The sequence below is a fragment of the Epinephelus moara genome, chromosome 8 (assembly GCF_006386435.1).
Source record: "Epinephelus moara isolate mb chromosome 8, YSFRI_EMoa_1.0, whole genome shotgun sequence".
NCBI lineage: Eukaryota > Metazoa > Chordata > Actinopteri > Perciformes > Serranidae > Epinephelus > Epinephelus moara.
The window spans coordinates 30302671-30329657 of NC_065513.1; the positions used below are offsets into that span (position 1 = coordinate 30302671).

At 41.4% G+C, this 26987-nt stretch overlaps 2 protein-coding genes across 3 annotated transcripts in view; both read left to right on the forward strand.

Moving 5' to 3' along the window:
- Window positions 1-26987, forward strand: part of LOC126394053 (corticotropin-releasing factor-binding protein-like) — a 93944-nt gene that overhangs the window by 61111 nt on the left and 5846 nt on the right. The window contains exons 3-6 of the mRNA XM_050050631.1: window positions 23820-23930; window positions 24036-24123; window positions 24704-24861; window positions 26239-26449. Of these exons, the coding sequence (XP_049906588.1) occupies window positions 23850-23930; window positions 24036-24123; window positions 24704-24861; window positions 26239-26449 (538 nt within the window). The 5' untranslated portion in view covers window positions 23820-23849. The remainder of the gene's footprint in view (window positions 1-23819; window positions 23931-24035; window positions 24124-24703; window positions 24862-26238; window positions 26450-26987) is intronic.
- Window positions 845-5814, forward strand: LOC126394052 (homeobox protein orthopedia B-like). Of its 2 annotated transcripts, none has more exons than XM_050050628.1 (3): window positions 845-1073; window positions 1386-1780; window positions 4425-5814. In XM_050050628.1, exons 1-3 carry the CDS (start codon window positions 998-1000, stop codon window positions 4926-4928), a joined length of 975 nt encoding a protein of 324 aa, XP_049906585.1. In that variant the 5' UTR covers window positions 845-997; the 3' UTR covers window positions 4929-5814. The 2 variants fall into 2 exon arrangements, with proteins under 2 accessions (XP_049906585.1, XP_049906587.1); XM_050050630.1 differs by having other exon boundaries at window positions 846-1034.

Consider the following 26987-nt stretch of genomic DNA (forward strand, 5'->3'; position numbering starts at 1 on the left):
TTATTTATTTATTTCCTCGATTTGTCTCCACAAATCACCTGCCATGGGGGAATGGGAGCGATATTCGTTTTGTTTGTGATCCAAGGACGGGAGGGAAGTGGGGCTCTGAGGTGCAGGGAGGAGGCCTGGCGTTATAAGGCTCCTCATCTACTACATTTATTTCTTTTATGACCAAAGTGCAGACTGTGATCTGAGCAGAATACACTCTATCTGTTGTGCCAGCCAATAGAAAATAAATGTATATTTTTTTATAAATACACAAAGCGTAATTAACTCGCAATTTGTTTTAATTTATAGATTTTCTGTTGTTGATAATCCTCCCTCTCTGAAGAAGAGTTATTGTCTGTAAACAGACTAATTGGCACAGTCCAATGATTTGAAAATTGAGATTTTGATAAGGCTAATTACTTAATTGCAGTGCATTTTCTGGCTCAGATAACCCGTAAGCTCCAACCTCCTTTGGCGAAATAAACCCAGCCTTTGCACGAGCTCACCTGCAGTATTTTACATGTATACCTCTGTACAAACAGGAGTCCTGTCATAGCACAAGCTATATGAGATTAAACAAACACATTAAGATGTTTAACGTGGAATAATTTGAGCATGAAAAGCTAATAAATCAGAGGACGGAATGGCAGAGGATTGAATTGAATTGTAGGGTTTCGTGCGCGTTTGGCTCTGTGCGCGCGCGTGCCTGCGTGCGTGCGTGCGTATGTGTGTGTAAAAAGAAGAAGGAGAAGAAGAAGAAAAAAAAGAGGGGGGAGTCACGTCGCTGACATTTCCAAGCTCCCGCTCTGATTGGCTCTTATTTGAGGAAGCTCACGGGTTCTTTCAACTAATAAGCGCCTCCCCATCGCTCTAAAGGACATTATAATGCAAGGGACCTCCTTTTTTAACCACAAACCGAATTTTCGTTCATTTAGACGATATATACTTTTTAAATTGCCCAAAGTTGTGGGATTTTTTTGGAGCGCATTTCACCCTGGAGCGGTACGCGATGCTCTCTCACGCCGACCTCCTGGATGCTCGGCTCGGTGAGTTATCATCACTAAACTCCGGCCCTAAACTCCAGTGTAAGATTCCAACTTCTTGTTTAACCTTGTGAAGTGATAGATAGACTGTGTAGTTAATTGTGTTAACAGCTAAGTGGTTTATCGTTGCTTGCAGCAGTTCTTTGCAGTAATTTATCAGGAATGATCTGACAGCGAAAATTACGGTGTAAAATTACGAGCCGAGCTACATTGAGTTTATTTGTTGTATTCTTTGAATTACGCCTGTTGTCATGAAGAAGCAAAGCTATTTCATGTGATGCTCATTTAAAGATGCTGCGCTGTGAGATGTGCCATGTATTCACTAAAAGCCCCTCTCCTTCCTCATCCTCTCAGGGATGAAGGATGCTGCAGAGTTACTCGGACACCGAGAGGCTCTCAAGTGCCGGCTGGGTGGTGGGGTGCCAGACCAGGGGCATCCGGGAGACATGGCCCCTGGTTCGGACTCTGTAGAGGGAACCACTCTTCTGCCGGGAGAAGACATCGCCACTGTGGGATCCAACTCCGCCGGCATGCCGGTGAACGGCAAGGAGCAGGAGAAGCAGCAGCAGCAGCAGCCGCAGCAGAGCTCCGGTCAGTCCGCCAGCCAGAAACAGAAGCGGCACAGGACGCGCTTCACCCCGGCGCAGCTCAACGAGCTGGAGCGCAGCTTCGCCAAAACCCACTACCCTGACATCTTCATGAGGGAGGAACTGGCGCTGAGGATCGGCCTCACCGAGTCCAGAGTTCAGGTAAACACTTGTGCAGTGTGGATTTTACAGAATGCAAACACTGGCGTGATATAGCAGGGTGTGGCTTTGGGTCCAGGTTTGATGTTGGAGGGATTTTTAGCGCTAAATAAATCCAAGATCATCCTTTAACTCAGTCCTGAAGGCAGTGAGCAAAAGGCTGAACTCACAGAAGGAGATATCAGTACAAGTGTTCTCACTGTGCGCTTGCAAAAGATAGTTTGGCCACTTCTAATATTTTTTTTATGTATCATAATGTATTTCTACTTATGTATCTCTGCTCCTGTTGCGCACAGAAATTTTGTGGCCATTAGGTGTTAGTAAGTTTTGCGTACAAATGCTTAAAATGTCAAAGCTAATAGGTAGGTGCAGCCCAAGTTACAATAAAACAAAACCTAAAGTGTACTATTGTGCAGATTATTATAAACATTAAAGAATCCCTTGGAAATATTTTCTTACTTAGGCTCATATATAGATCTAGCTCCAGTGTACTCGCATGAAAAAGCACCGTGTGTGTGAAGACAGATTAATGTCCTCATAGTCCCGTAACACTTGTTTTACAAAATATGCCAACTCAATCCAATTTTAATTGAATTATAATATTATAAAATCCCATAATTAATTTGAGTTTAGCTTGATGGTAAGCAATATTTAATTTTAAGAAGCCGTGCTCCATCTAATAACATACACGTGGCTCTGTCCAAGGTGCTGAAACATTTCTCATGTGAGGATCAGGAGCAGGAACCCGGTGCTCATGGAGTCAAAAAAATATTCAGGTGGCTTTTATAAATTTCAGAAAATATTGCGTAAGGCCACCTGTGGTGACTGAACCTGGAAATATTTAAATTAGAGGTGTGAAAGTTCTTTTTATTTTTACATTTGCCCAATTTAATTTATATTTATTTTTGCTTCTGTGGATCCTGCAGCTATTATATAAGATTACATGGCTGGTAGTGAGGCTTTGGTAATTTTTTAATAATAGTTATTTTTGATAATTTCTTACTATAACAAATAAAGAGCCGAAATAATGGTCAATATATTCTAGGCTACATCTAAAAGAATTTGCTTTACAAGAGATGACCCATTTTTACAAAATTACAGGGTGAGATTGTGTGTCACTGTGTTTTGCTCACTATGGTGACATTTTATTTTATATTTATGTTTTGCTGAACTGAACATATGAACCACTTTTAAATAATTTACACTGGCTGCTTATTTTTCGAACAAGCATGCAGGAACACCAGGCTCCAACAAACCAAACACATTATCAACCAATTTCAGTCTTATTTATAACAGTGAACGGGTTATTAACCAGTGATGTGAAATTCATGCAAATGATCCCAGTGAAAGCAATAAAACCAGTCCAATCATTAGTCACCTTAATAATCAATTCTTTATTCTGCGCGGTGCAGGATCCTCACCGCTCAGTGCAGGTCGGCTCCTGCTCGCTGTTGGTAAACATTAGTGCAGGTCGTGCAGGTGCAGCCTTCAGTGGGCGTGTTGGCCCCGCGCGCGTGCCTCCACAGCCTCGCCTTTAAAATGCTCCATCAGCGACGTCTTAATAGAACTCAAGAATATATTGTACTTTTTTAATGGAATGAGAAATTGCATTTTCTTTCCCCCCGAGTGTAATGGGTTTGGGCGACGTTTCACGGATGGCTGAGCGGAATGAGAGCGAGATTTCACTTTTAATACGGAGGCATCGACTCACGGCCTCGCGCGCGCATTAATCACGCCCGAAGATGATGAAATCTTTATAAAGCCCAGCAGGGACGCGCGTGCATTTTTGGCTGTGTACGTCGAGGTCGGTGTGTTTGTGGTTCTCGCGCGCGTGTGTGGATGGGTAGGCTTTATTTGCACGTGGATTGTGTACAGTAATACGGGGCCATTTGTATTTGAGTCCACACAATATTTAGGGCAACACTCAGTTAATCTGCCTGTAAATAAGATGTTAGAAAGATAAATTGTTCGGCCCACTGCTGCGGAACAGCTACAATAAACCCTCCGTGACGGCTGCGTTTTGGGACAAAGCGGCTCCTGTATTGAGTTTTATTTACAATGAAATTCATAACCCTGGCATTTTGACTGCTTCAGTCCAAACTATAGCGTCTTGGAAACACAGGCCGGATGGTTGGTATTTACAACAGCCTCCTTCATATATACTGATGCAGTTTACATGATATTGGACATAACTCCGTCCAAGTCCTGCCTTTTAGGCTGGTGGTGGCGAATATATTCTGATGCAGATATTTATGCCTTGTTAATTTATTTTAGTGTTCAGATATAAGGTCAGATTCTGGCCTCAGAAAGAGTGTTGCTCAAACACACTGGATTTCACCAGGGGAAGAAGGACGCAATCTCTAACCACTTTCCACGCTATGCTGCTGTCCCTGCTGTGGAATACAGTTAAATATGTGTGGTTTTGTTGTAATAATATTCTAAAGACCCTAATGTCCAAATTAAAGCCCTAAAGTCATGTGTCTGGCAAGATTTTAGTAAGATTATAGTGCGTAAATATCGCTTTTCTCCCATGACACCCACCTTACTGCCCTCATCACAGTGTAATACAAACTAATAGTGCTGCAGTATGTTCCTCGGTCTGTCCTGCTGTTGGCTCACGGTCCTGTCTCTCTCTCTCTACCTGCAGGTTTGGTTTCAGAACAGACGCGCAAAGTGGAAGAAAAGGAAGAAGACCACCAATGTTTTCCGCGCCCCGGGGACTCTGCTCCCGACACCGGGCCTGCCACAGTTCTCTGCCGCGGCCGCCATGGAGAACAGCCTGTGCTCCTTCCACGCCAACGACTCTCGCTGGGCCACGGGGATGCCGGGGGTGTCGCAGTTGCAGCTCCCGCCGGCCCTGGGTCGCCAGCCGGGCATGCCACAGTCCCTGTCACAGTGCAGCTTAGGTCCAGGCCCGCCTCCAAACTCCATGGGTCTCTCCAACGGCCTTTCCTCCAACGGCTCCGGTCTGCAGTCCCACCTCTACCAGTCGCATTTCCCGGGAATGTCGGCCTCTCTCTCCGGCCCCACGAACGTATCGGGCTCCCCGCAGCTGTGTAGTTCACCGGACAGTGACATGTGGAGAGGGACAAGCATCGCGTCACTGCGGCGCAAAGCGCTGGAGCACACAGTGTCCATGAGTTTCACTTAGTGACTTTTCAAAAAAACACCCCAGCGCGCCCCTCTCCTCCTCACCCCCCTCTCCCAGCCCCACCCTGCGGCTCTTTTTCTGTTTTTATTCCCGCTATTAGATCAAAACGTGAGAACGAGCGAGCTAATCAGGCCTGAAATGTGAGAAAATGGAGACTGTGTGTGACTTCATCTAGACATAATGACAAAAAAGGACAACACTGATGGACAAATGGAAGAAAAAATATCTTGGGTTTTGGGGTTATTTATCTTGTTTATTCAAAAGGATTTTATCAACTACTGATAATAAATCTATTGTAATGATCTCTAGACTATAGGCCCTAATTATTGAGAGCCAAACAATCGTCGTATTTACGTTTTCATTGAGTGTGTCTTTACGCACACATGTTATTGTGTTCAGGTGAAGTTGTGTTATGTCAAACGGTAATTTATAAGATTGGGTATAAATTTTTGGTAACAGCCTACCACACACGCTCCATACTGTAGGTGGGCCTATTGAACTGGGTCTCGGGCATGCACTGTGCATGTGGATTTAAACGCTTGGATAATTTAAGGAGAAAATGGTGCCCACTCAGATTGAAGAGGTGCTTTTTTGTGAGGCGACCTCGGTCTCGTCTGCATGAGACGGGAGCATAAACCTAAAGAGGAAAAAAAATGAACAATGATCTTTCAGTAGGCCTACGCTGTTTTAGGATGTTTTGTGTAGATGAAACATTCTTGCTATGTACCCGCTGGTCTTTTTTGTGACATGTTTTAACTTATTGTATGTGCTATTACTTGACACATTTCTTAAATGTTTGATCTTACATCGAAATGCACCACATTGACGGGTTTGTACCAATTTAAAATGAACAAACAAATAAAAGTAATTTTCAAGAATGTCAAAACAAGAATGATTTATGTCTCCAAGTTAACAAGATATCATAACCACCATTTTATACAAACTCCTATAGGCACTTGTATATACTATAAAAACAGTATATGTGACCCTCAGTGCTGACCTGCCCTTGTAGGTTATTGTTGGCATTTTATTTTGGTTATCCATCAAAAATATTAATGGGCTTTCTACTTTATCTATACCAGCCTGGCATGCTTAGATATCCTAAGATGTAATTTTGTTGCACAAACTGATCTTGTTAGTGGTCGTTGCTCAGTGACCGGTGTTTGAGGTGACAGGGTTAAAGGGTTTATGAGGGGTGACTGGTCCCAGTGTGGCAGACAGCAGCGGTAAAGATGTCAGAGCTGTGATGTGACGGTCATTGCTTCTAACCATGACGGTCATCCCACTGAGCAGACTGGATGGACTGTAACTAAACAGGAGGAGGCACAGACCTGTGTGTGTCTATAGTGTATATCAGCCTTTGTAAAGCTTTTATCTGGAGGCTAAAGTTGGCTGATCCTACCCTGCAAAGAAATGACATAATCGATTAGTTGTAGCAAAACTAAACATGGAAATACCAGACGACATGAAATGGGAATCTTATAGAAATAATATGGTAACAATATTTCACCTATCAGTAACCCTATTAATAGAGCCTGTATCTGGGTCACACTTTAGTCTCATAGCTGCTCCTGTATTGATTACATCAGGAGTCACAGGGAAGCAACAGTATTATTTGGTAGTTGCCAAATGGCTGATTGTACACACAGTATAAAGGCCAAACAGCTACTAAGGTGAAATCAAAGTGGTTTAATATAAAGATGGGCCAGTGCAGAATCACTGTGTAGCTTTCACATTATTATTCACACAGTGCAGATAGGCCGACAGACATGGACCGGCCACATGCTGGCTTCATATTCTTTTTAAGAAATTTACACCAATAATCAAGAGTTACACCAGGCAGGGGCGTATCACCAAATTCTGGGCCCAGTGCATAAGCAGTCCCTGTGGGGCCCCCACTCATCCGCTTTTGATCTATATCTCTCTCATGCAACTTTTGTACTTATTTATGTTTTTTTTACAGTCAGTTTCCTTTCTGTCTTTTTTGGAGCCCTGATTTCCATTTTTGGGGGAAAAACAAGAGTGTACATAGGTGCTGAAACAGCGTAAGCAGCCACTCACTCGGCTCTATGGCGTTCAGAGATGAATCCTAGCACAGGGGCGGACTAATCCATTTTACGCCTTGAAGGATGAGAAGGGCCTCAGAGACCTCGAGAGTCAGAGATGTAGTTACGGCACAAATTATTGAGAAATAAAGATTTGCGAACACAACCAAACTTTTCATTCCAGGCTTTTTGAGCCCCTTTTCCCCTCCCATTTCGGCCCTAGTTAATTCATCCTTGACCCCTAACCCCTGACACCAAGTGACCAAAATTGTGCACCACCCTTGGTCCTACAACACATTATCAATAACTGCTTTCACTCACTTACTTCACTCTTCATATGCAACACATACAGATGTTTATAGAGTGAGCTGTCTGGCACAAAGTGATGAGCACAAACCCAGCAAGCAAGACGCATCATATCAGCTAGATGAATAAATATTAAAACAGGTTGATCTGGGTGTTAATTGTAGGGTAAAGTGAAATAAAATGCAGAAAATAGTTTGAAATTTCATACAGCTGATAACTGCTTGTGTCCAAGGTATAATTAGTGTGTTGGAAACTAAATGATAGCATCAATAATACTGGATGTAGTACGAATATCAGTTATTTGTTTTTAAAGCAGTGGACAACACAATCCTCTGAGACGTGTATGAATCTAAACTGACACATTGTCATCCTGAAGTTGTTAAAATGACATGTTTTCATTATTTCTGATTTATTATTAGGCCAAGTGTTTCCTACATTACACGCGTGTCATATCAAAAGTAAAAATACAGATAATCAGTATTAAGCAGTTTATTTCTTTTACACCTTGTGATCATTTGACATTTAGCCTATTTAAAGTTCCTCATTACCTGCCCGTCAGTTATGCAATAAGAGAAACTCTCACCTTGTTTGCGTTACTTTAATTTCAAATCATCCTGATGTGAGATGTAATGTCTATAAACTCCGGCGCAGCTCGCAGAGAAGTAAATAAAATTTTTCCATTATGAAAGTGAGCGGACCTCACTGTCTGTGTCAAAGATTATAAGTGTCAACTTGAGCCTGAAATCACAGCAGCTCAAATTAATCAGCGTGTTAACCTCATCTCGTTGTCAGCGCAGAGGCCAATTTACGGTCACGGGATGGTAATTGATGAGATATGGCATTACCATAAGCAGTCCCACTGCCTGTAAACTTATAATTGGAGTTTCTGTAACAATGCAGGGGGGTTAAACAAAGGATTAATCATAATTAACAAAAGTATATTACTTTCCCCATATTAAACAGTTGGTTCCCACCTTTTCTATTAACATAAATTTGTTTGCAGTAATTTAGTGAATTATTGAAAATACCAACCAAAGTCAAGACCCCTGCAAAAATCATTTATTCCTCTCAGTGCTTTTCATATTGAGTGTGTGTGTGTGTGTTTGTGTGTAACCCTATGTTTCCATTATACGCAATTAGCTTGAATAAAATAGCCTGAAGTTTTCCAACATACAATAAAAACAACATTATTTTTTAAGCTACTTACAAGTGTGCCCTGTGGCAGTACAACACAGGATCGCACTATGATTACATTTACAGACTGATACCATAAACAGGCCACACTGTGTTATTGTACAGTCTAGACTAATTGCAGCAAACCACAGAAGCAAGACCTGCAGTTAATTAAGAAATAATCTTTTTTTTTTTTTTTGCCAAGCATACAGTCAAGTCACAGTGAATGTATAGGGGGAAAATACTCACATTATCCATGGTTTATACTCACTGAGCATCACAGTCAGTGTCAGTCAGAGATGTAAATGGATGTTTAACCTGTTTATTTATGGGGAATTATTGGGCAACCCTCTGAATCTGACGTTGGATTTCAAAATAAATGGACGTCTTTTGGGAAACAGAGAAAACAAAAACTAATTAGTGTTATTTTTTTCCCTATTTTATTGACCGCTTCACAATGGCCACTAATTCAAAGTCATTGCTTATGTGTCCAATACTGTATATTTACCTCCACACTACCCATCCCTGCTCTGGCAGCAGTCTGATTTTTCTCAGAGTGAATGCAGGTGGCCCACCTACCCTGCAGAGGCATGTAATTACAAGATATCGCATGACAACAGTTGATCAAATGTTATAACCACAGCCAAACTGACTGCTGCTCCACCCATCCAGGCTCAAGCTGCAGCAGTGTCAGCCTCACTGTGTGTGTGTGTGTGTGTGTGTGTGTGTGTGTGTGTGTGTGTGTGTGTTGTTGTTCTGGTAAATCTAGCTCTATGTGTGGCTCAGCCCACCAGATCCAGCCCTGTGCTGACTACTGTGTCCTGGGCTGCAGTAACAGATGTGAAATCACATTACCCAAACGCTGCAATTAGTCTCACTCGCTCGCGGGTTAATGAGTTTGTGGAAATGTGCGACCCATTCCTCATTAGGTAATTTCTCATGCACTGATGAGAGAGGGAGAGAGATGTGGGTATAGCAGCAGCACAGTGTAAATGGCACATAGTCTGCTGCACCACATACTGTAAAGCAGGATGCAGCTGAAAGGGGGGGACACTGCAGCTGGACAGTTTTAGGGGTAAATGGATCACCTCATCATGAGTTACGGAAGGAGATTTGCATGCAGGTTTTAGTCTTTATTTGGATCCCCATTAGCTGCCACTAAGGTGGTAGCTACTGGGGTCCACACATACGACAAAACATAACACAAAACTCAGTAAGAATAGTCTCAGTAAGAATATGTTCTAGACAAGTAAAAGTCAAGTGAAAAACTAAACATGTCACAACACATCAAACAGCAATCTGTCTTAGTTGTTCAGTTCAGCTAATTAACATTGTTATTATTTTTAATATGTTTTTAAAGGTCCAGTGTGTAGGAGTTAGGGTCAGAAATTGAGTATAATATTCATAACTCTATTTTCATTAGTGTAAAATCACCTGAAACTAAGAATTGTTGTGTTTTCGTTACTTTAGAATGAGCTACATATGGAGCCGGTCCTCTTCCAATGAGTCCGCCATGTTGTTCTACAGTAGCCCAGAGTGGACAAACCATATACCGGTTCTACACAGGGCCATTCATGTTTTCACATCCATATTTTCCTACACGCTTGTCACACAGGAGAGGTCTCAGCCGGTTGTACCACTGCTGGATACCACTAATTCCTACACACTAGACACTAGGCCAAGGAATTGTTAGCTGAGAGAGAGAGAGAGACAGGGAGAAAACAGAGCATTCATATACTGTATAAAATTGAGTTGCATTTTAAACTGGGCCTACAACTGACCTTTCACTAAGCCCCGCCCCTTTGCAATGGTCTGACAAGCTGTCGGAGTAAGCATGGAGCCCACACTGTAACTAACTGCACCACCTGAAGAAATATGATCGTATTTTGGAAAAATGAAAGAGTGATTCCAGAGAGAAGCAGACAGAGGGGTCTACAGTCTGTGTTTGAAGGATATATCCAGGATGTCAAACTGACTCAGCAGCAACAACAGGTTAAAAAGACAAAGATAGTCAGAAGCTAAAGCCGAACTATAGGCTACAGATCACAGTGTAAAAGTGAACCACCACATCACTGCTGATCGCCACACAAGACAATGAATATAAAGGGAAACTTCACTGATATTGAACCAGCTGTGTGTTACAGTATACAGTTAAAGTTACAGTATACATCAGCAAGTTATAAAACAATAGAATAATGTAAAGGTTACAATATGTATGGAAAGAGACATCAGCATAGGGAAAAATATCCATTCACAGAAAAACACACGCATTCACACTGCTCTAAGTCAGTCAAACAGGATTTAAATTGATTACAAGGAATAAGCTTATCTAATTGGGGCGGCAGTAGCTCAGTCCATAGGGACTTGGGTTGGGAACCGGAGGGTCGCCTGCTCAAGTCCCTGTCCGGACCAAAAATATGGAGCGTGGACTGGTAGCTGGAGAGGTGTCAGTTCACCTCCTGGGCACTGCCAAGGTGCCCCTGAGCAAGGCACCGAACCCCCCAACCGCTCAGAGCGCCCGTCATGGGCAGCCCACTCTGACATCTCTCCACTTAGTGCATGTATAGGTCCTGTTTGTGCATGTGTGTGTTCGGACCTGTGTGTAATTGACAAACAGAGTGGAAAAATTGAATTTCCCCTCAGGGATTAATAAAGTATATAAAATTTAAAAAAAAAAAAAATTAAAATTAAATTAATTTTACAGTCTTGAAAATGGTTATCGTTGATAACTTGTTCCAAATTATGATGGTTCTGTACATTACTGATTTTCATACCTCATCTGTTCTGGATTTTTATTTAATTAGTGCACACCGGCAAGCTGCTTGATAGTGTGACTATGTTAGTCTAAGGGCTGGGCATTATATATGTATTATATTTATACTGTAATATGAAACTAGATGCCATCTTAGATTCTGGAAATCGTAATAAGTGTTGTCTTTTCTTGGACTGTTCTACCTGTTGTGTGATTTGCCTTTACCCACGTAGTCATTATATCCACATTACTGATGATTACATTTATCAAAGATCTCATTATGTAAATACGATGTTAAAGCACCAATAGTCAATCCTACAGTTTTGTCACAATATTGATATCATGGTATTTGGTGAAATATAATTTGATGTTTGATTTCTCCTTCATGGATAGATTATTGAAGGGGCCTACTGTGCACAGTGTGTGTCAGGGAAGCTCCTCTAGCCTTCACATGCAAAATGTCACTCATATTAACATGTACCAATCAGGAAGAGACTCAAAATGACCTCAAAGAGACACAAAGTGACTACAGAAAAGGGGCAAAACCACCAACAGGTCTGTGTTTCTTGCGAGACCAGTCTCACTCCGAAGTCATCGAAATCCGGCACTTGGGCAATGACTTGCAGCGTCAGAAACCAAAAAAAGCATCCTTTCAATTTGGCATGATACGGGGCTGGTTGCTGTTATAGTTTAACGTAGCCAAGCGGCATCAGGGGGAAACGCAGCGGGACAAGGACAAGAGTTTAGGTGGCGAAAGTCCGACTGAGGTGGGTGGGACTGATGGTGGATGGGTCCAACAAACACTGACTTTCACCTGAGAGAGCAGTGTTCGCGTCCTGTAAGATTCTAAAGCCAAACCCTGTTCTTTTTTCCTAAACCTAACCACGAGCTTTTGTTGCTTAAACCCAACCATGTGTGTTTGTTGTTGAAGGGAAAAAAAAACGTCAATTTGAGGTCTTGTACCGACGTAGTGCTTTTATTTTGAAAGAGACTGTATGTAAACGTTAAATATCCTGTGAAAACAGAAGTGTATTTTGAAAGAAGACAATTCATGTAACAGGCAAAACTTGACACGCCGTCCTAGAATGTCAACAACCAACGCACCCAGGGTACCTTGCATGTTGTATGTGGACGTGTAAAGTCCATGACCAAAATTGCAATATGTGACGAGGTCAGAGTGAGAATGTGTTGGGTATTATTTCTTGAAGGAGATGTTATGCATGTCTTTGCCCAGAGGCCCATTGTCTCATAATTCGCCCATGTTCTCTATCGTCCAGCCCTACTTGGTCTCTCACATAATTTACTGTAGACAATTTGGTTGTTGACTAAAACAGATATTCCTAAAGAAACTCATCAGATTGCATGCCAGCTTATCCTCAGTTCTGAGCTGTGAGAGACTGGCATGCATTCTCTCTATATTCTGCCTTCACACCTAACAAGCAGGGCAGTGTGAGCCTCGCAGCCTTATCTGAGCTATTTGGAGCTTAGACCGATCTTTTTTGGTTGCACCCGACCAGACTGCTGAGCAGTAATCAAAGTGAGATAAAACTAGTGCTTCTGTCACCAGCACTTTAGAGTCAGGGGTAAGAAAAGATGAACATCTTCTAAAGTATGATATTCCTCAACCCATTTTTCTCTCTGTCTGAAAAAAAAAACATGAGAAGTGAACGGGTAAAAAAAAATCCACCCTTTACACTGTCAGGTCTTTTGTTATTTACATCCAAGAGTTCAATAACAGAAGCGGCTTCTGTTGTCTGCCGGGGTTACATGAGTGTGTCTCATTATGGACTGGCTATGCTTATTTCCTTGCTGTGAGGCCACAGAGTCTGCGGGTGAATAGACAGCCTGGGGCAAAGCTCTGTCAGGACACAATGGACGACAACAAAAGAACTAATTAGCAATCAATTACCAACATGTTTCTGTCCTGCACCTTTTATCTGGTTAGAGTGTAGAGCAGGTTACCACTCAACATGTCCCATTCACACACACACACACACACACACACACACACACACCACCTGCTGCCTGTGTGTGTGTGTGTGTGTGTGCGGCAAGTGTGTGATTTTGGTGTATCTGGATTATTGCAGGGGTGTACGTGGTACCCCAGTGATACGAGGTGTGATGCAAAAAACAGTCTCCTCTATGAGATAAAGGTGAAAAATCCTCAACTTAATCCAATTTGTGCCTTTAGAGGAAGTTGTTTTTTACGATGTCTATGCCATACAGTGTTATTGTTAAGATAGCTGTTCATTAGCATCGTCTGTGACACAATCAGTCTCTAAACTCTCCATTGTCGTGTGTCATTGCTTCTGTTCATTGTTTTGATAGCTTGTAGTTGATCTGAGTTCAGACTGAAGAGGAAATTTCTTGCATTAAAAGAATTTTCAATCTACAACTTCATAAAAAACCAACATAGATGAAGCAGATTTAGCGTTAACCTAATTTGGGCATGTGGCATGCTCATTTCAGCATCTCCCTCTCCACTGCTGTGCAACACACGCACACGCACACACACACACACACACACAGATACACAGTGACATCTGGGGGGAAAGTGTGCTGTGAGGAGGCTGCGAGTGCCTCTCATGATAACAACTCTGCATCTCAACAACCTGCATCCATCATCATCAACACTAACATCTGCTCTGAGCCTCAGCCTTAAATCTCTTTCTACCCCCCCAACCCCTTACCTCCCTCTACTCTTCACCTCCTCTCTCTCTTTCTTACTCTCTCCTTTTCTTCTTCTGCTTCTCTCCTGTCCATCTTTTTCCCACGAGAAGCCACGGCAGCTGCCTTTTTTTTTTTTAACCACTCTGCTAAATCTGATTTGACTCCCATCCAAATCCCCTCATCTACAGAATACGTGTGGATGTGTTTTCGTTTCAACCACCCTTAAAATCAATATTTAATGATGATGTTATCAGTGCTTTTATGTGTAATTTAGCCAGAGTGTCAGTATGAATGAGACACTGTCAGCTTTATGGCGTCAGGCATTTATTTTCTGTTAATGGGTGCTCCTGGTGGTATACAAACCAAAACCCAGTGGACGTCTGATGGATATGTCTGTTTCATTTCTGTTTACGCATGCATTCACAGCTATGTGTGCATGCATACACTACATGTTTAGCTGATTATATAACCATTTGAAAAGTATGAAACTTTGCATGTAAATGCCATAAATGCTCCACTTTGATGTGATGTTTCTTGCGTTATATCCCCAGACTAAGACAATGAATAAGGCTCTGAATGTGACTGCATTGGTTTGATCTTAAAACGCAATCAATCAAAGCAGCTGTGTGTTTCAACACAAACTGCATCGCCCGATTCTGACATTTTCCAAAACCATGACAATCACTTCACCTCTTCAGCTCTGGGAGCCAACATTGTTGAGAGGCAATAATCATGATAGTTTTCTCAGTCATTTTTCTCCCAATAACAAGCCATTTTTAATCCAATTAGGAGTGCTAACGTGAGAGGCATAATACCACGGCCCCTGGGACAGATGAGAGAATATGCAGGACATTTATCCCGACAGTCAATATTGGATTTCTCACTAAGCAGCTGTGCCTGCTCTCTCTGACATTCTCCACCTCTGCACAGTGATCCGTCCTGATTAAACGGGCTTTTCTACTTTATCAACATTCATTACATGACCTGGTCATGCATGGCCACGGGAACCAGGAGCGGCAAAGTTACATGCTTCACATTGGGGTTTTCCTGCTGCACCTCTTCCTTGAATTCAACTGTTTAGTGAAAGATGATACATCTTTTGGATCTTAGATGGTGTTGTACATGAGCAGATAGGTGTGTTATGGTAATCCCCAAAAACTTTTCCTCACCCAGACTGACAGGCTAGATTTGTTTTTACACGTTGAACTTGAATGCAGGTGGCTAAACTAGTTTTGTGTTACAATATCCAACAGTTTTTCTACTTCATTTCCTGATTTGAACCCTCTGATCATAACTGAATCTTAAGCCTGGAAAAGTCAGTTTATCCTAAAATACAGAAAATATAATTTCTTGTGCAACCTTTCACAGTAAAAAAGCAACAAAGAGCTGTCAGTGCTTTGATGCCAACAGCAGCTAAACATTGCCACCTTGTGGTGGCTGTGAAGGATCACACTACTGTGCTTTTTTTTTATTCATTCATACAATTATTTATTTAATTAAAAAAAAATCTAGACAGATGGTCGATAGATTTTTATCTCATCTCGGCATCACTTAATGAAATATGTCTCTTAACTCTACAGAGAATCATACAATTATTGTTCCATCAGAACATGGCTAATAAAAGGCAGAAAATGCATGAAAAAGAGGGCTGCTGTTTATAGCTGATTGCAGTCGATACATTTATGCAGTGCACTGAATCATTGTCATTGAGTGCATTGATTATGTGGACTAATCAATGTTTATTAGGCAGGATAAGACTGGCCAGACCACAGTGGAGGCGGAATGATGAAGGAACACATTTACTGAGTGTCAAAGGCCCACCCACCTGCCCTGAGCAGACAGGTTTCAGAGTTTGAGGGAACTTCAGCCAGGGAACTTTTTTTTATGGGTGACAATATACAGTTTATATACAAACTGAACGGATAAGATCAGGCAGAACTGAGTTAAACTAAGTAGCTTCTGCTTCTTTTATATGAAGCTCTAGCGAAAGTTCAGTCAGGAAGACTATACTTTTCATGCTCAGGCTGTAAGTTTCTTTCTCACCCTGTCATTCACCCCTTGCAGGCATGCTCGCTCACTGTCTCTAGGTGTCATTGTCTTGGTAGGTCAATTGAGTCATCAGCTGATTCACAATCAACCAATAGCACAGCGACACCTTCTTTGTCAGCCTATCATCTTACTGATCCTCATTTTAAATATGGTTCTTTCTCTGCCATCTTGCGTTCCCTCCACCTCCCCATCACCACCTAGTCTTTACGGATTCATCAGCCTCATCCGCCTCAGCAGTCAGCAGCCTCAGAGTCATCAGCCACCACCACCACCACCACCACCACCAGTGTCTGGACTCCACGGGGGGATTCATCTTGCTGGCGTTTAGATGTCCCTTGATCACAAAATATCTCCCTTTGGTCTCCAAGCGCCAAAGACTTCTGTTAAATCTTAATCAGCATAAATCATCTGTTAATCTGTACACTCATACTCTGTATTAAATATTATCTTTACTTCAGTGTTCTGTCTCTCCTGATTGAAATGCAGTAAGAAAGTCAGCTCCTCTACAAGGATGCAGAGGCCTAGCCAAACTGAATATCTGCAATTGTCCAAGATTTAGATAATTTATAGAAAAACAGGAAGAGTTTGGTTCAAAAAAGTAGGTGCTGAAAATGCAGTAGTCCTGTCCTTGTCTGCTGTGGTGCCTCTGACTTGAGAGGCCTAACAAATGAAAAGGGCAGCCGACTCTTTTTTTGGCACAGGTGCACACATCCTTTCTTGCACTGGGTACCAGAGTCCATGTTGGCCAACACATGCTTCAGGAAGCTACTGACACTGCCATGGATAAAAGCATCAGACAGGAGCCTCCAGATGCAAAGAGGCAGTTGATGCTGTGCTGTTTTTATCCCAGTAATTGGTGACTGCCTGCAGCTGGAGGAATGATTTCTAAGACATGAAGTGAAAGGCCGCAGACTGCCATGTAGGAGCTATTTCTTCATACCTTTCTGACATGTCACCTGGGTAAAACAGTATTTAAAAAAACAAACAAAAAAAAACCACGTAAAAGCTGAGCTGCCAGTGATAGAAGTCACTGTAGCGTGTGTCATCGTGTAGCATTTCTAACATGCAATTAGCCTATTTAGACAAGTCTGGCTGGGTTTAAATACTTATGGCCCATCGAATAATTAAAAGATAGAAAAAGCAGCTGGAAGAACCGATAACACTTGTTAAAGAATGCTAATGCATCAGTAGGCTGAACTGAGATGACGAGTGGAATAAAATCATATAGCTATTAAACTGCTTTTGTAGACGGAAGAGGTTATCTCAAGATAAAGTTAAATGTGGCAATACTCCTAAACAGGGTCAGGAGTATTTTTCTTTTTTACTAGTCATGCAACGTTATCCCCACCACTTACAGGTGCATCTTCAACCAGTAGAGACTGACCTCTGGTGGCACCTGCTGTGCACTACATCGCCTCAACACAGCATCTCTGTATCCGTCTAATAGAAAGACGAGCATCTGTATTTTTTGACGGGACTGAAAATCATATCTTTGGGATTTCTAAATACCCTGGTATACTGTAATACCTTGATACCACCCAAGACTAATAGGAGTCTCCTGAGACTTTGTGCAAGCCAGTGGAAGTGGTCCTAAATCATTTTAACCCAGCAGATTTTACACTACACTGAAGCAGGTTTGTTCTCACTGAAATCATTTATCATTTGTGTCTTCTGCAAAAAACATGTCACTCTGATATGAATTGTTTGTTTGAAAGAACAAGTCATTTTACAAGAGAGGATGTTCGATAGCATCCCGTCATAATTAATTTTAACTTTGTCTTTTAGGATGCGGCTTGAGTGAGTTGGTAATGAGTGAGCTATTAGGACCAAACACATGGTGACAGACTCTGGTTGGATATACTGATATAATGTGATGATTTTTTATCAACTATTTTCTCACCAATCTATCAAACAAGATTGGAGTTAAATTTTTAAACAATGATTTCATTCCCTCAGCCTCTTTAGTTACATTTTGGGCCACTGCGGTGTGTGATGGCATCAGTCTGTCTGATTGTGTTTCCTTGATATAAGAGGTCCCCTGCTGCTCCGGAACAATTATTCCACAGTGCACTCTGTAATTATACTATTATGTAGAATTATTCTCATCATCTGCATGCACCATCAATCACCACTGCACCATTAGTAAATGTGTTTGTTGCTTTACCAGACCAACGAATAGCCCATGATGTTGGAGTGGATCTTTCCATTATGTAGTATCAATATATTCTCAGTGATGAACAGAATCAAGGTTCGAGTGACCTTGCCCAGTTGAAACAAGACCATTTTTATGAAGGTATATTTTGTATGTCCAGTTATTTATGACCTTAATATACAGCATGTCTGACTGAGCCATACATGCTTTGTTATAATTTACTCTGACGACATAATGTATGAGACAAAAGACTTTAAAAGCAAACCAAACAAACAGGCATCAGATGGGAGTCACCAGGCCTCCCCTGAAGAACTCCGTTGGAAGGTAATTAAAAGAAGAGTGTGTTATCCATCGCTCCTCATTAATGCACTTTGAATTAACCACTTTCAGGGGAGAGCAATGGGGAGGAGGGGACAAGGGAGAAAATCCATGCAGGCTTTAAAGTAATCTCTCTCTGTCAGGTCGGTCCAAACGGGGAGGGTCGGCTCATTACGGCCCCCACAGGAGATGAATGGGTCAGTCAGGCAGTAAAGAGAGCTGGGCTGGGCCGCTGCGTTGACGGACAGATCCACACAAGTAGTGTGTGCGTGTGTGAGGGAGTCAACACACAGTGAACAACAGAGCAAAAATACTTAGCTATATGTACTATCTTTGGCAGGGAGCAGGTGTGCAGCGGGAGGTTGCATGCTGGGATAGGAGGCAGAGTTAAGTCGCTAATGTCTGGAGTCAACAATCATTGTGATTTCACTTTGACCACATGGAGGACTGAGTGGCACATCTGGCCAGCTGAGACGAACATCACAGACACAGAGGGCACTCCAAATCACGCTACTTAGAATTTCCTGAACTGCTTCAGTCCTGATGAGCAGAAGTAGTCGCATTTTTAAGAAAACTGTGGGTGTAGTTCTTGATCCCCACTGTAATTTGTACATATCTTGCATTGTTATGACCCTCAGACGCCTAAACCTGTTCCTACATTTGCCACCAGATGGTGTTGTAGTCTTTTCCGTGGTTGATACAGAGGCAGCTGGCACTTGGATTCATTTTAATAATGAGGACATGGAGCATCCTCAATTAAAAATCATGTTATAATTAATCATAACTGAATTTCATGTTACATTTTTTGGCAACATCAGAGCAAGGACATTTGCCAACATTTGTATGCCAAACAAAATTCACTTATTCTAACAGCTGATTTAATATGTATGCGTTTGTCTGTGTTTGTATGCCACATATTAGCAGGACACTTTCTATGCTGTCATGTTCTCTTTGTGTACTTGTTTGCTGATTGTATCTGGCTACTGTTTTCTTCAATGTGAACAGAAATTCAGAACATGCATGGAGAGTTTCGCTCTGGGCAGCACAGCATGTTCTTTCATTCATTCATTCAGGATTTTCAGTGAAGGGGTGGAGGCTGGGTGGGTGAGTGGTGGGGTTGTGGGGTTGTGATATGGGAAGAGGGGTTAGATATGATTATATTAGATCAGATTAGAAGATGAACTCTGGGAATAGACCAGCATAATGCGAATTGATAAATCTGTTCATCATTCAGAGCAGTGTAATGAGACTGTGTGGGGTTACTTGTTCATTAAAGTCTATCGATTCATTTAATAAATTGGATTTAAACAATTACAGTATGTATCGCAGCACCACATCACACACATCGCAGCATTTGTGTGAAACTGCCAAGGGACGAGCACTTGTAGCACATGAACACACACACACACACACACACACACACACACACACACACCATGTAGCATTTAGCCCAGCATTTTCCTTTTTCCTCTGCTGTCATTCACATTAGCAAAGCAGACTTCTGCAGCGAGACACAGGCTAATAGGTTCAGACATCTCCTCAACACGAGGACTTTGTAAGACAACTAATTATTATCGCTGACCACTGGCTTTTAAATGAAAGTAATACACCTTGAATAGGTCATCAGCGTTGTGAGACAACAGGGCGAGGGGCTGTTCGACCAAATGTTATTCATTATGTTCATTATTGTTTTTGTTTGTTTTTATTCAGCTTGTAGTCCTGTGTGTGTGTGGCGTCACAGACCTTCAACGCTATGAGAAAATGTCAGCTATCATTAGCATAAGATAATTGCGGGCCGGAGTTTCACACAGTCTCTCGTCTTCATTTCAGATGAATGAGAGAAAGTGTGGGCTGAAGTGTGTATGAATGCCGACAGGATGATCGTCATCTCCTCCACTCTTAGTCTGACCTTTCGCAAAGGCAGCATGGACACAAACGATTAGTCTCATCTAAATGAATTTGCTGTGTCACTGCAAACCAAATTACATCACAGCTTATCTCTCTCTCTCACACTCTTTCTCAGTTCTTTTTTGTTCTTTGAGTTGTGCTGCTCCTCAGTTTCTTCTTGTTTTGTTAAAAAGATATCATTGATACTCTGCTTCTGAATACAGCTGTATGTTTGAATACTTTGGCTTTTGGGTCTTACTAGCAGAAAAACACCCAAGTGGAGCCAGGGAGTTTCCCCGGGCAGATTTTTTATTTTTCATGTACACAGCTATATGCATTATTTTCCCAAGTCATTTGAGCTCCTAGAGTGCTTTAAAATCTGTACTTCATTCGAGAAAAACATGATAGTTTCCAAAGAAAAAAATCACCCTGTAGAGCCTGCATCCTATTTTCTATCTAATTGTTCCCCAACTGTCTTCATCACTATAAAACCAGAGCACAACAAATGCTGAGGATGACTAATTTTCACTCCTGCCATCTAAAATGAGGCAGACATCATCTGGTGTTACTGTTTTTAAGTTACATGTCATAGGTAGGGCAGGAATTTGGCATATATTTTGAAACCTATTTTTGTTATACCATGCTGGAGTAGGGTTCACAGGATGAATGCTTATCTGACAAATCCATGCCATAATAATCTGAGCTGCTCTAACTGTGAATCAGAGATCTCCAATGATGCAAACTAAATGTGGTCTTCAATACTCTGAATTAAATATTAGCCCAACAGAAGACCATTTACCCAATGATATTAGATTTTTTAAGTGAATAGATTAGTTGGACAAACAACACGAGGATATATTCAGGGGTGTTATAATGGGGGGACAAGTGGGACTGATCCAGGGCCCAGTGGGAGGGGGGCCCTCGAAAAGCCTGGAATGAAAAGTGTGTTTTGTTTGCAATTTTTTTTATTTATAAGTGATTGGTGCCATAACTCAATTAAAATTGGATAACAAATTGGTTGAAAGACTGAACTTTGTATAAATAATAACTGTCAAAGCTCTTTGAGGCCCCTCTCACCCCTTAAAGGTGCAAAATGGTTGAGTCCACCCCAGCACTAGCATTTGTTGAGTGATTGATTGCTCACGCTGCTGGAGCACACTGTCATATTTATACCTGAGTAAAGAAAATCTGGGTTCCAAAAAAGTAAAGTAAGTAAAGGGACAGAAAGGAAACTGATTTTGTGACCAACAAAAGAAAATCAAAAGGTAAGGGAGACATGGATCAAGAGAAGAAGGGCAGGGGGCCCACAGAGACTATGTATGCATAGGCCCCAAAATTTGGTGCTGCACCCCAGCATACTATCTGAATGACAAAGGTGAAGGTATTTTAAAAACCTTAAAGATGTGGGGCTTATCACTGGTCAAGTATCACCTGAACTAGTAGTTATCTACTTGTCATCTATTCATCTACCATTTACTGTTCTTGAAACCTGCTGTATGCTGTATGCAAGCTGCTATTCTCATTCTCCTATTTTATACTTATCCTTTCGCACAATTTGGTCAGTTCAGAGTAAAGCGTTGTTTCGATTCTCTGAGTGCCTGTTACATAACTGCAGAACTGACAATGTAGCCTCCTGATACGGACATGCAAGGAATGACACAACAACACACTTAACAACCAGTCTCTGGTGGGAATGAAACATGTGCCTACCAAAATAACAGAAACACCAGAAGTAGATCAAATGAAAGAAAACTGACATGTCATTTAAGCAAAAGTATCCTCTGGTCTGATGTGATTATCTTTGTGTGCTTGAGTTTAACAAAATTAGTGCCACCAGCTAATTTATAACAGAATGTTGTTTCCACACTGAATATAAAGATAGAACTATATGTCGTTACTGATTGTATTTGTTGATTGGCTTTTGCTGCCACAGTATCAATCTACCTGCTCTTAGCTCTTGGTTTAGAAGGACAGACCACAAACTTTTCCATGATTTCTCAGAAGGAAGAGAGGAGTAGGAGATAAAGGGTAAAAGAAGGTACACTTTGAGACCAGGCAATCCTTGTCTCCTAAACAATAATGTTTATAACAGTTGAGAAAAACACCATGATACACAGTGGGTATTAATAATAACTTAGTCAGTTGATTTAGTCCAGCACAGTCACCATCAGAAAACGTTTCCACCCCAGTCAGCACTCACTCTGAGGCAAAGTTCTACAGATGTCAGACTTGTACCTCACAGGAGATTAAAGCTTCAGTCACAAGCCTGCTTCTCTAACCTGATCCCTCACTGGCTTCCCATTCACAAACACTTCAAGTTGTTTTTGTTTTGAATGGCTGGTCAAACCTGAAGCTGCGGTTGTTGGAAACTGAATCATTGCAGGCAGGGTATACTGTAAAACTTCAATTAGTACCCCGGGCTATTATCTTTATATTTGGGACAGGCCTTTAATTCCTTTCACATAAAACTGTTGCTCAGCAAAGATGGGAAATACAATCAAATTGTTTATTTAAATCAGTATATATATGATCTAGCTCCGACAAACAATGCATCACAGAGAGAGAAGGCACTCGAGAATTAATGCGCCTGACATACCGACACAACACCACTTTATCCTGTTAAAACAATACTCACAAGTTGGATTAATTTTTTTGAAAAACCTTTTTGATTCTTTTGATCTGAGGACTGGACAAAAGGAATGTGAATAACTTACAGCTAAATGGACACATAATTTGAAGTAGCCAACAATCTGCTTTTATATATCTTAAGAACTTCTATTAAAACAGCTTTTAAAAAGAACTGCTTGGCGACCAGACCAGGTGTCTAATTGAGACAGGCCTTTATTTGTCAAAATGTGTTGCCACACTGGGCTTTTATTTTAAGTTTTACGGTAACTTTGGAAGGAATTTATTGCAATGTTAGATACACATCACACATGAAATGTATGATAAAAAGGAAAAAAGTGCTTGTATAGTGCTAGTAGTTGTAGTTGTATAGTTGTAAGAGCTTGAACTTTTTATTTTTATTACATTGTGTTTATTTATCAGGGACAATATCCATTCATCTATAAAGACAAAGATTAATAAATAGGCCAATACAGTTAATTTTCATCTGGCCAAATGTTCAAAAGAACTCTATGAATATAAAAAAGTGTGAAAATGAATTTGCTGCTTTGTTTGCTGGATTTTTTATTTCAGTATTTGTCATGTTAGCTTCATTTTTCATGAATAAAATGCCATCATAATTTAAAAACCAACAAAATAATATTGTGTATGCAGTTTGGCACGTTTACATTTTGACTCAACTGATTTGTTTCAACAAAATTAAGCTATTATTAGATCACACACAGGGAAGCATGGTGCACTAATACTGGTCTGATGACTGACAGATTTCCATACATGATTAAAATGACTAAGTCTGCACGGCTCAGTGTTTGTCAGTGACCCTCTGATGTAGGGCCTGCCTGCCTGTCTGTGTGTGCTGCTATAAAAGCTGCCACCTCTCACACAGCGCTGTTATTTTCCCCCCTCTGCTTCAGGAAACACTCCACTGAGAGACGCGCTCCAGTATGTCGGTGGCTCTGCGCACACAGCTGTTCCTCTTTCTGATCTCCCTCTCATCCAGGATGGGGCTCAGTCGCTACATTGAGGTAAGACTTTTCACTGTTAATCAAATAATTCCACATCGCTTCAGTCAGACAGGTTAGACTGTCTCTCTCAACCTAACATTTGGTGACTGTTGTGTTTTTATTCAGGACAATGAAGCTGCAGATGGATTATATTCTCTGCTCAGTTTGGACCAAAAGAGAGAATCAGAGGATTTTATTTTCCGCAGACCTCTCAGTAAGTGCAGCTGTAAATGATGTCTTTATTCAGTCATTGATTTAACTCACAGACTTGGCAAACAACAAGTAGACACTTTGCATAATTAAAAGTTAAGCTTTGTTAAGTGATGAATTTGAAACATTTAGTATAGAGATGCTCATTGTAGTGACCAGGCAGGTACTGATTTTAATACTATATCCATCAATCAGTCAATTAATCACTTAAACAATCCATGACTTAGTCTTTATTGTACATAACACTGTACCTGCAGTAACTATAGGACATCCGTTTTATGTTTTCTTAAAGTGCACAAGGCAAAATGTTAGAAATGTCAATGTTATACCCAGAATGAATTGACACTTGAGGATAATTTTGGCACAAACTTTCTAAAGCCATATTAGCTCTACTCCCCAGTCAAGATCTATGTTCACTGTGTTTGACCATGAAGCTTATCAACATCACAATTTGAGTTCATGAGCAGATTTTAAGATCCCACTAAATCCTGGATGTTTACTTGTGGTCAAACACTGACTTAAAATTGTTCCGTGAATCCCCTCTCTGTCATTATCAATCAGTAATGTTTGTGTACGGTGCGTAGGATGTTTGGACATGCTTGCCACCGATGGCTACTTTACCTTTGTGGCGTCTCGGCCACAGCTGGCCTGTGCTGCTTTCATCATCGCCGAGCCCAGTGAGGTCATCAGCCTGGAGCTGTCTGACGTCAACATCGACTGCAGCGCCGGAGACTTCATCAAGGTTGGCTCCACTCACCGAAAACAACACCCACGCATCCCCCGGCCCCTTTTGTGAGTGGAAGAGTCCTGTCTTCCATGCACAAACGAAGCTTTGGAATTTAAACTCTGAATCCTATTTCATCTGCCTCTGTTTGATTAAAACGATGCCAGACAGGGTTAAGGCGGTGTTTAAGGGCCAAACGCCCCACTGAATCCTCCATGCATTGGTCACACTGCTCAGAGCAAGTGTGGGAAGGCTTTAGTTGTGAAGCCAAGCCTGCCAGTGACATTGCAGCTCCAGTCTGTGTGGGCTCAAGTGGTAAAAGGCATAACACAGAGAAAGACTGGTTAACTTTATAACACAGACTGGGGTTACACGCCGGGTCGAGGTGTTACCTGAACTCCACAGACCCCCTTTAACAGGAGAAAGAGGCTCAACACAACCAAACAGCACACATCTTTATATTCAATAACATCATCTGCATAAATGAGATTGAATTTAATTCAATTAATTCATGTTGGATTATAGTTGCAATTTAGTATGATTCACAGCACTGCAGTGTAGATGGTGCTGTAAACTGTGTTAGACTAATAGCCTTGGAAAAGTCAAGACAAATCTATTTTTAAAGCACAATTAAAAAAAACCCACTTTGCCCAGAGTGTTGCACAGATCAGAGCAGGTAGCTAAAATCACAAATTAAAAAATAAAAAAGGCAAACACAGACATAAACTTCAACGCACACAGCTCGTAGGCACAAATAACCATCTTACAGGCGCAGGCACACGCAAAAAAGACACCTGAAGTTAAATAATATTGCCTTTTATTAACTTAATTTTAACTGGCTAGCATAAGCTAACAGCAGTGTTTTTGCTATTCAAAAACATTACGCTGTTCAATCAAGTTTGATAATAAAAGAATAAGGATTTTTGGGGGGGAGACTGGCTTATTGATCAACTCATTCATCGTACAGTATCACTGATATACTCAGTTCTCAATTTTTAACATTTCAAGTCAACAACCACATGTTCATCCTATGTAAAAAAAAATAGCTTGACACATTCTCGAACTGCCAAATTTCCATCATGATCACATCCTATGTGAAGAGAAGTCCCACTGATGGTAATTTTGTGTCTCCTTTACCAGTATTCCTACACAAAACTAAGTATGTCATACTGAGCTTTACACCTGCTTCAAATTCTTATTCCAACTTTTAAGACGATGCTTGAAAATTATCACTCCATATTGTGCATGTTAAGGGGGGTGGCTTTGTAATAAATATTATACATGGATCATTTTTGGCTCCCAACACCTTCCCTCAAACAATATAAAGAATGTGGTGCAAATATCATGAGTAAAATCATGAAATCATAAAATGAAATTATGATTTTCCTGCTGCAGATGTTTGACGGCTGGGTTCTGAAGGGAGAGAAGTTCCCCAGCAGACAGGACCACCAGCTCCCTCTGCACCAGCGCTACACAGACTACTGCTCCTCCACAGCACCGGGAGCCAGCAGCCGCTCCTCACAGAACGTCGCCATGATCTTCTTTCGCATCCAGAGCCCTGACAGCGGCTTCACTCTCTCTGTCAAAAAGCTACACAACCCTTTCCGTGAGTCCTTCAGGTCACTCGAGGGCTGAGAAGTCTAAAAGCAAAAATAAACAGAAACAACATCCATAAAAACTAAATTGTAAACAAAAAACAAAATCATGAGCAATAATTTAAACAAATGCAGCCTTGCATCTAAATCAGGTTTGTGCTGTTTATTTTCTTGTCCTAAAATGAAGGCTAGACTGGTGACTTGTGTGCATGCATGTGTGTCCTTGCCGGACATTTGCGCCTGGTCGAGCATTAATCAAGGCCGAGAGCGACAGGACGGGATTGAATGAGAGGCATGCACCTGTTTTCCAGCTGCTTGACAAACACGGTGTTAACACTGTGTCAAGCAACATAACAATCACAGTCTGGCTGTGAGACAAAGACGGACAAAGGCAGAGCAGTGACACAAAAAAAGGGAGTCTGAATGGATTATCTTATCAGGGAGACAACATAAATCTCAGGCACATGTGTGAACTCTTATTCATATAATGACAGTTAACTGAGGCTGGTCACGATCCTGCCTCTGCTGTGTCACAAGAAGGCCGCAAAT

What these genes read in the sequence shown, in the direction of transcription:
- LOC126394052 (XM_050050628.1), top strand. Translation starts at nt 998, where the DNA reads ATGCTCTCTCACGCCGACCTCCTGGATGCTCGGCTCGGTGAGTTATCA. An exon ending in CTCCGGCCCTAAACTCCAGT is followed by an intron (nt 1,074 to 1,385) that starts GTAAGATTCCAA and finishes TCATCCTCTCAG; the next exon opens with GGATGAAGGATGCTGCAGAG. An exon ending in TCACCGAGTCCAGAGTTCAG is followed by an intron (nt 1,781 to 4,424) that starts GTAAACACTTGT and finishes CTCTACCTGCAG; the next exon opens with GTTTGGTTTCAGAACAGACG.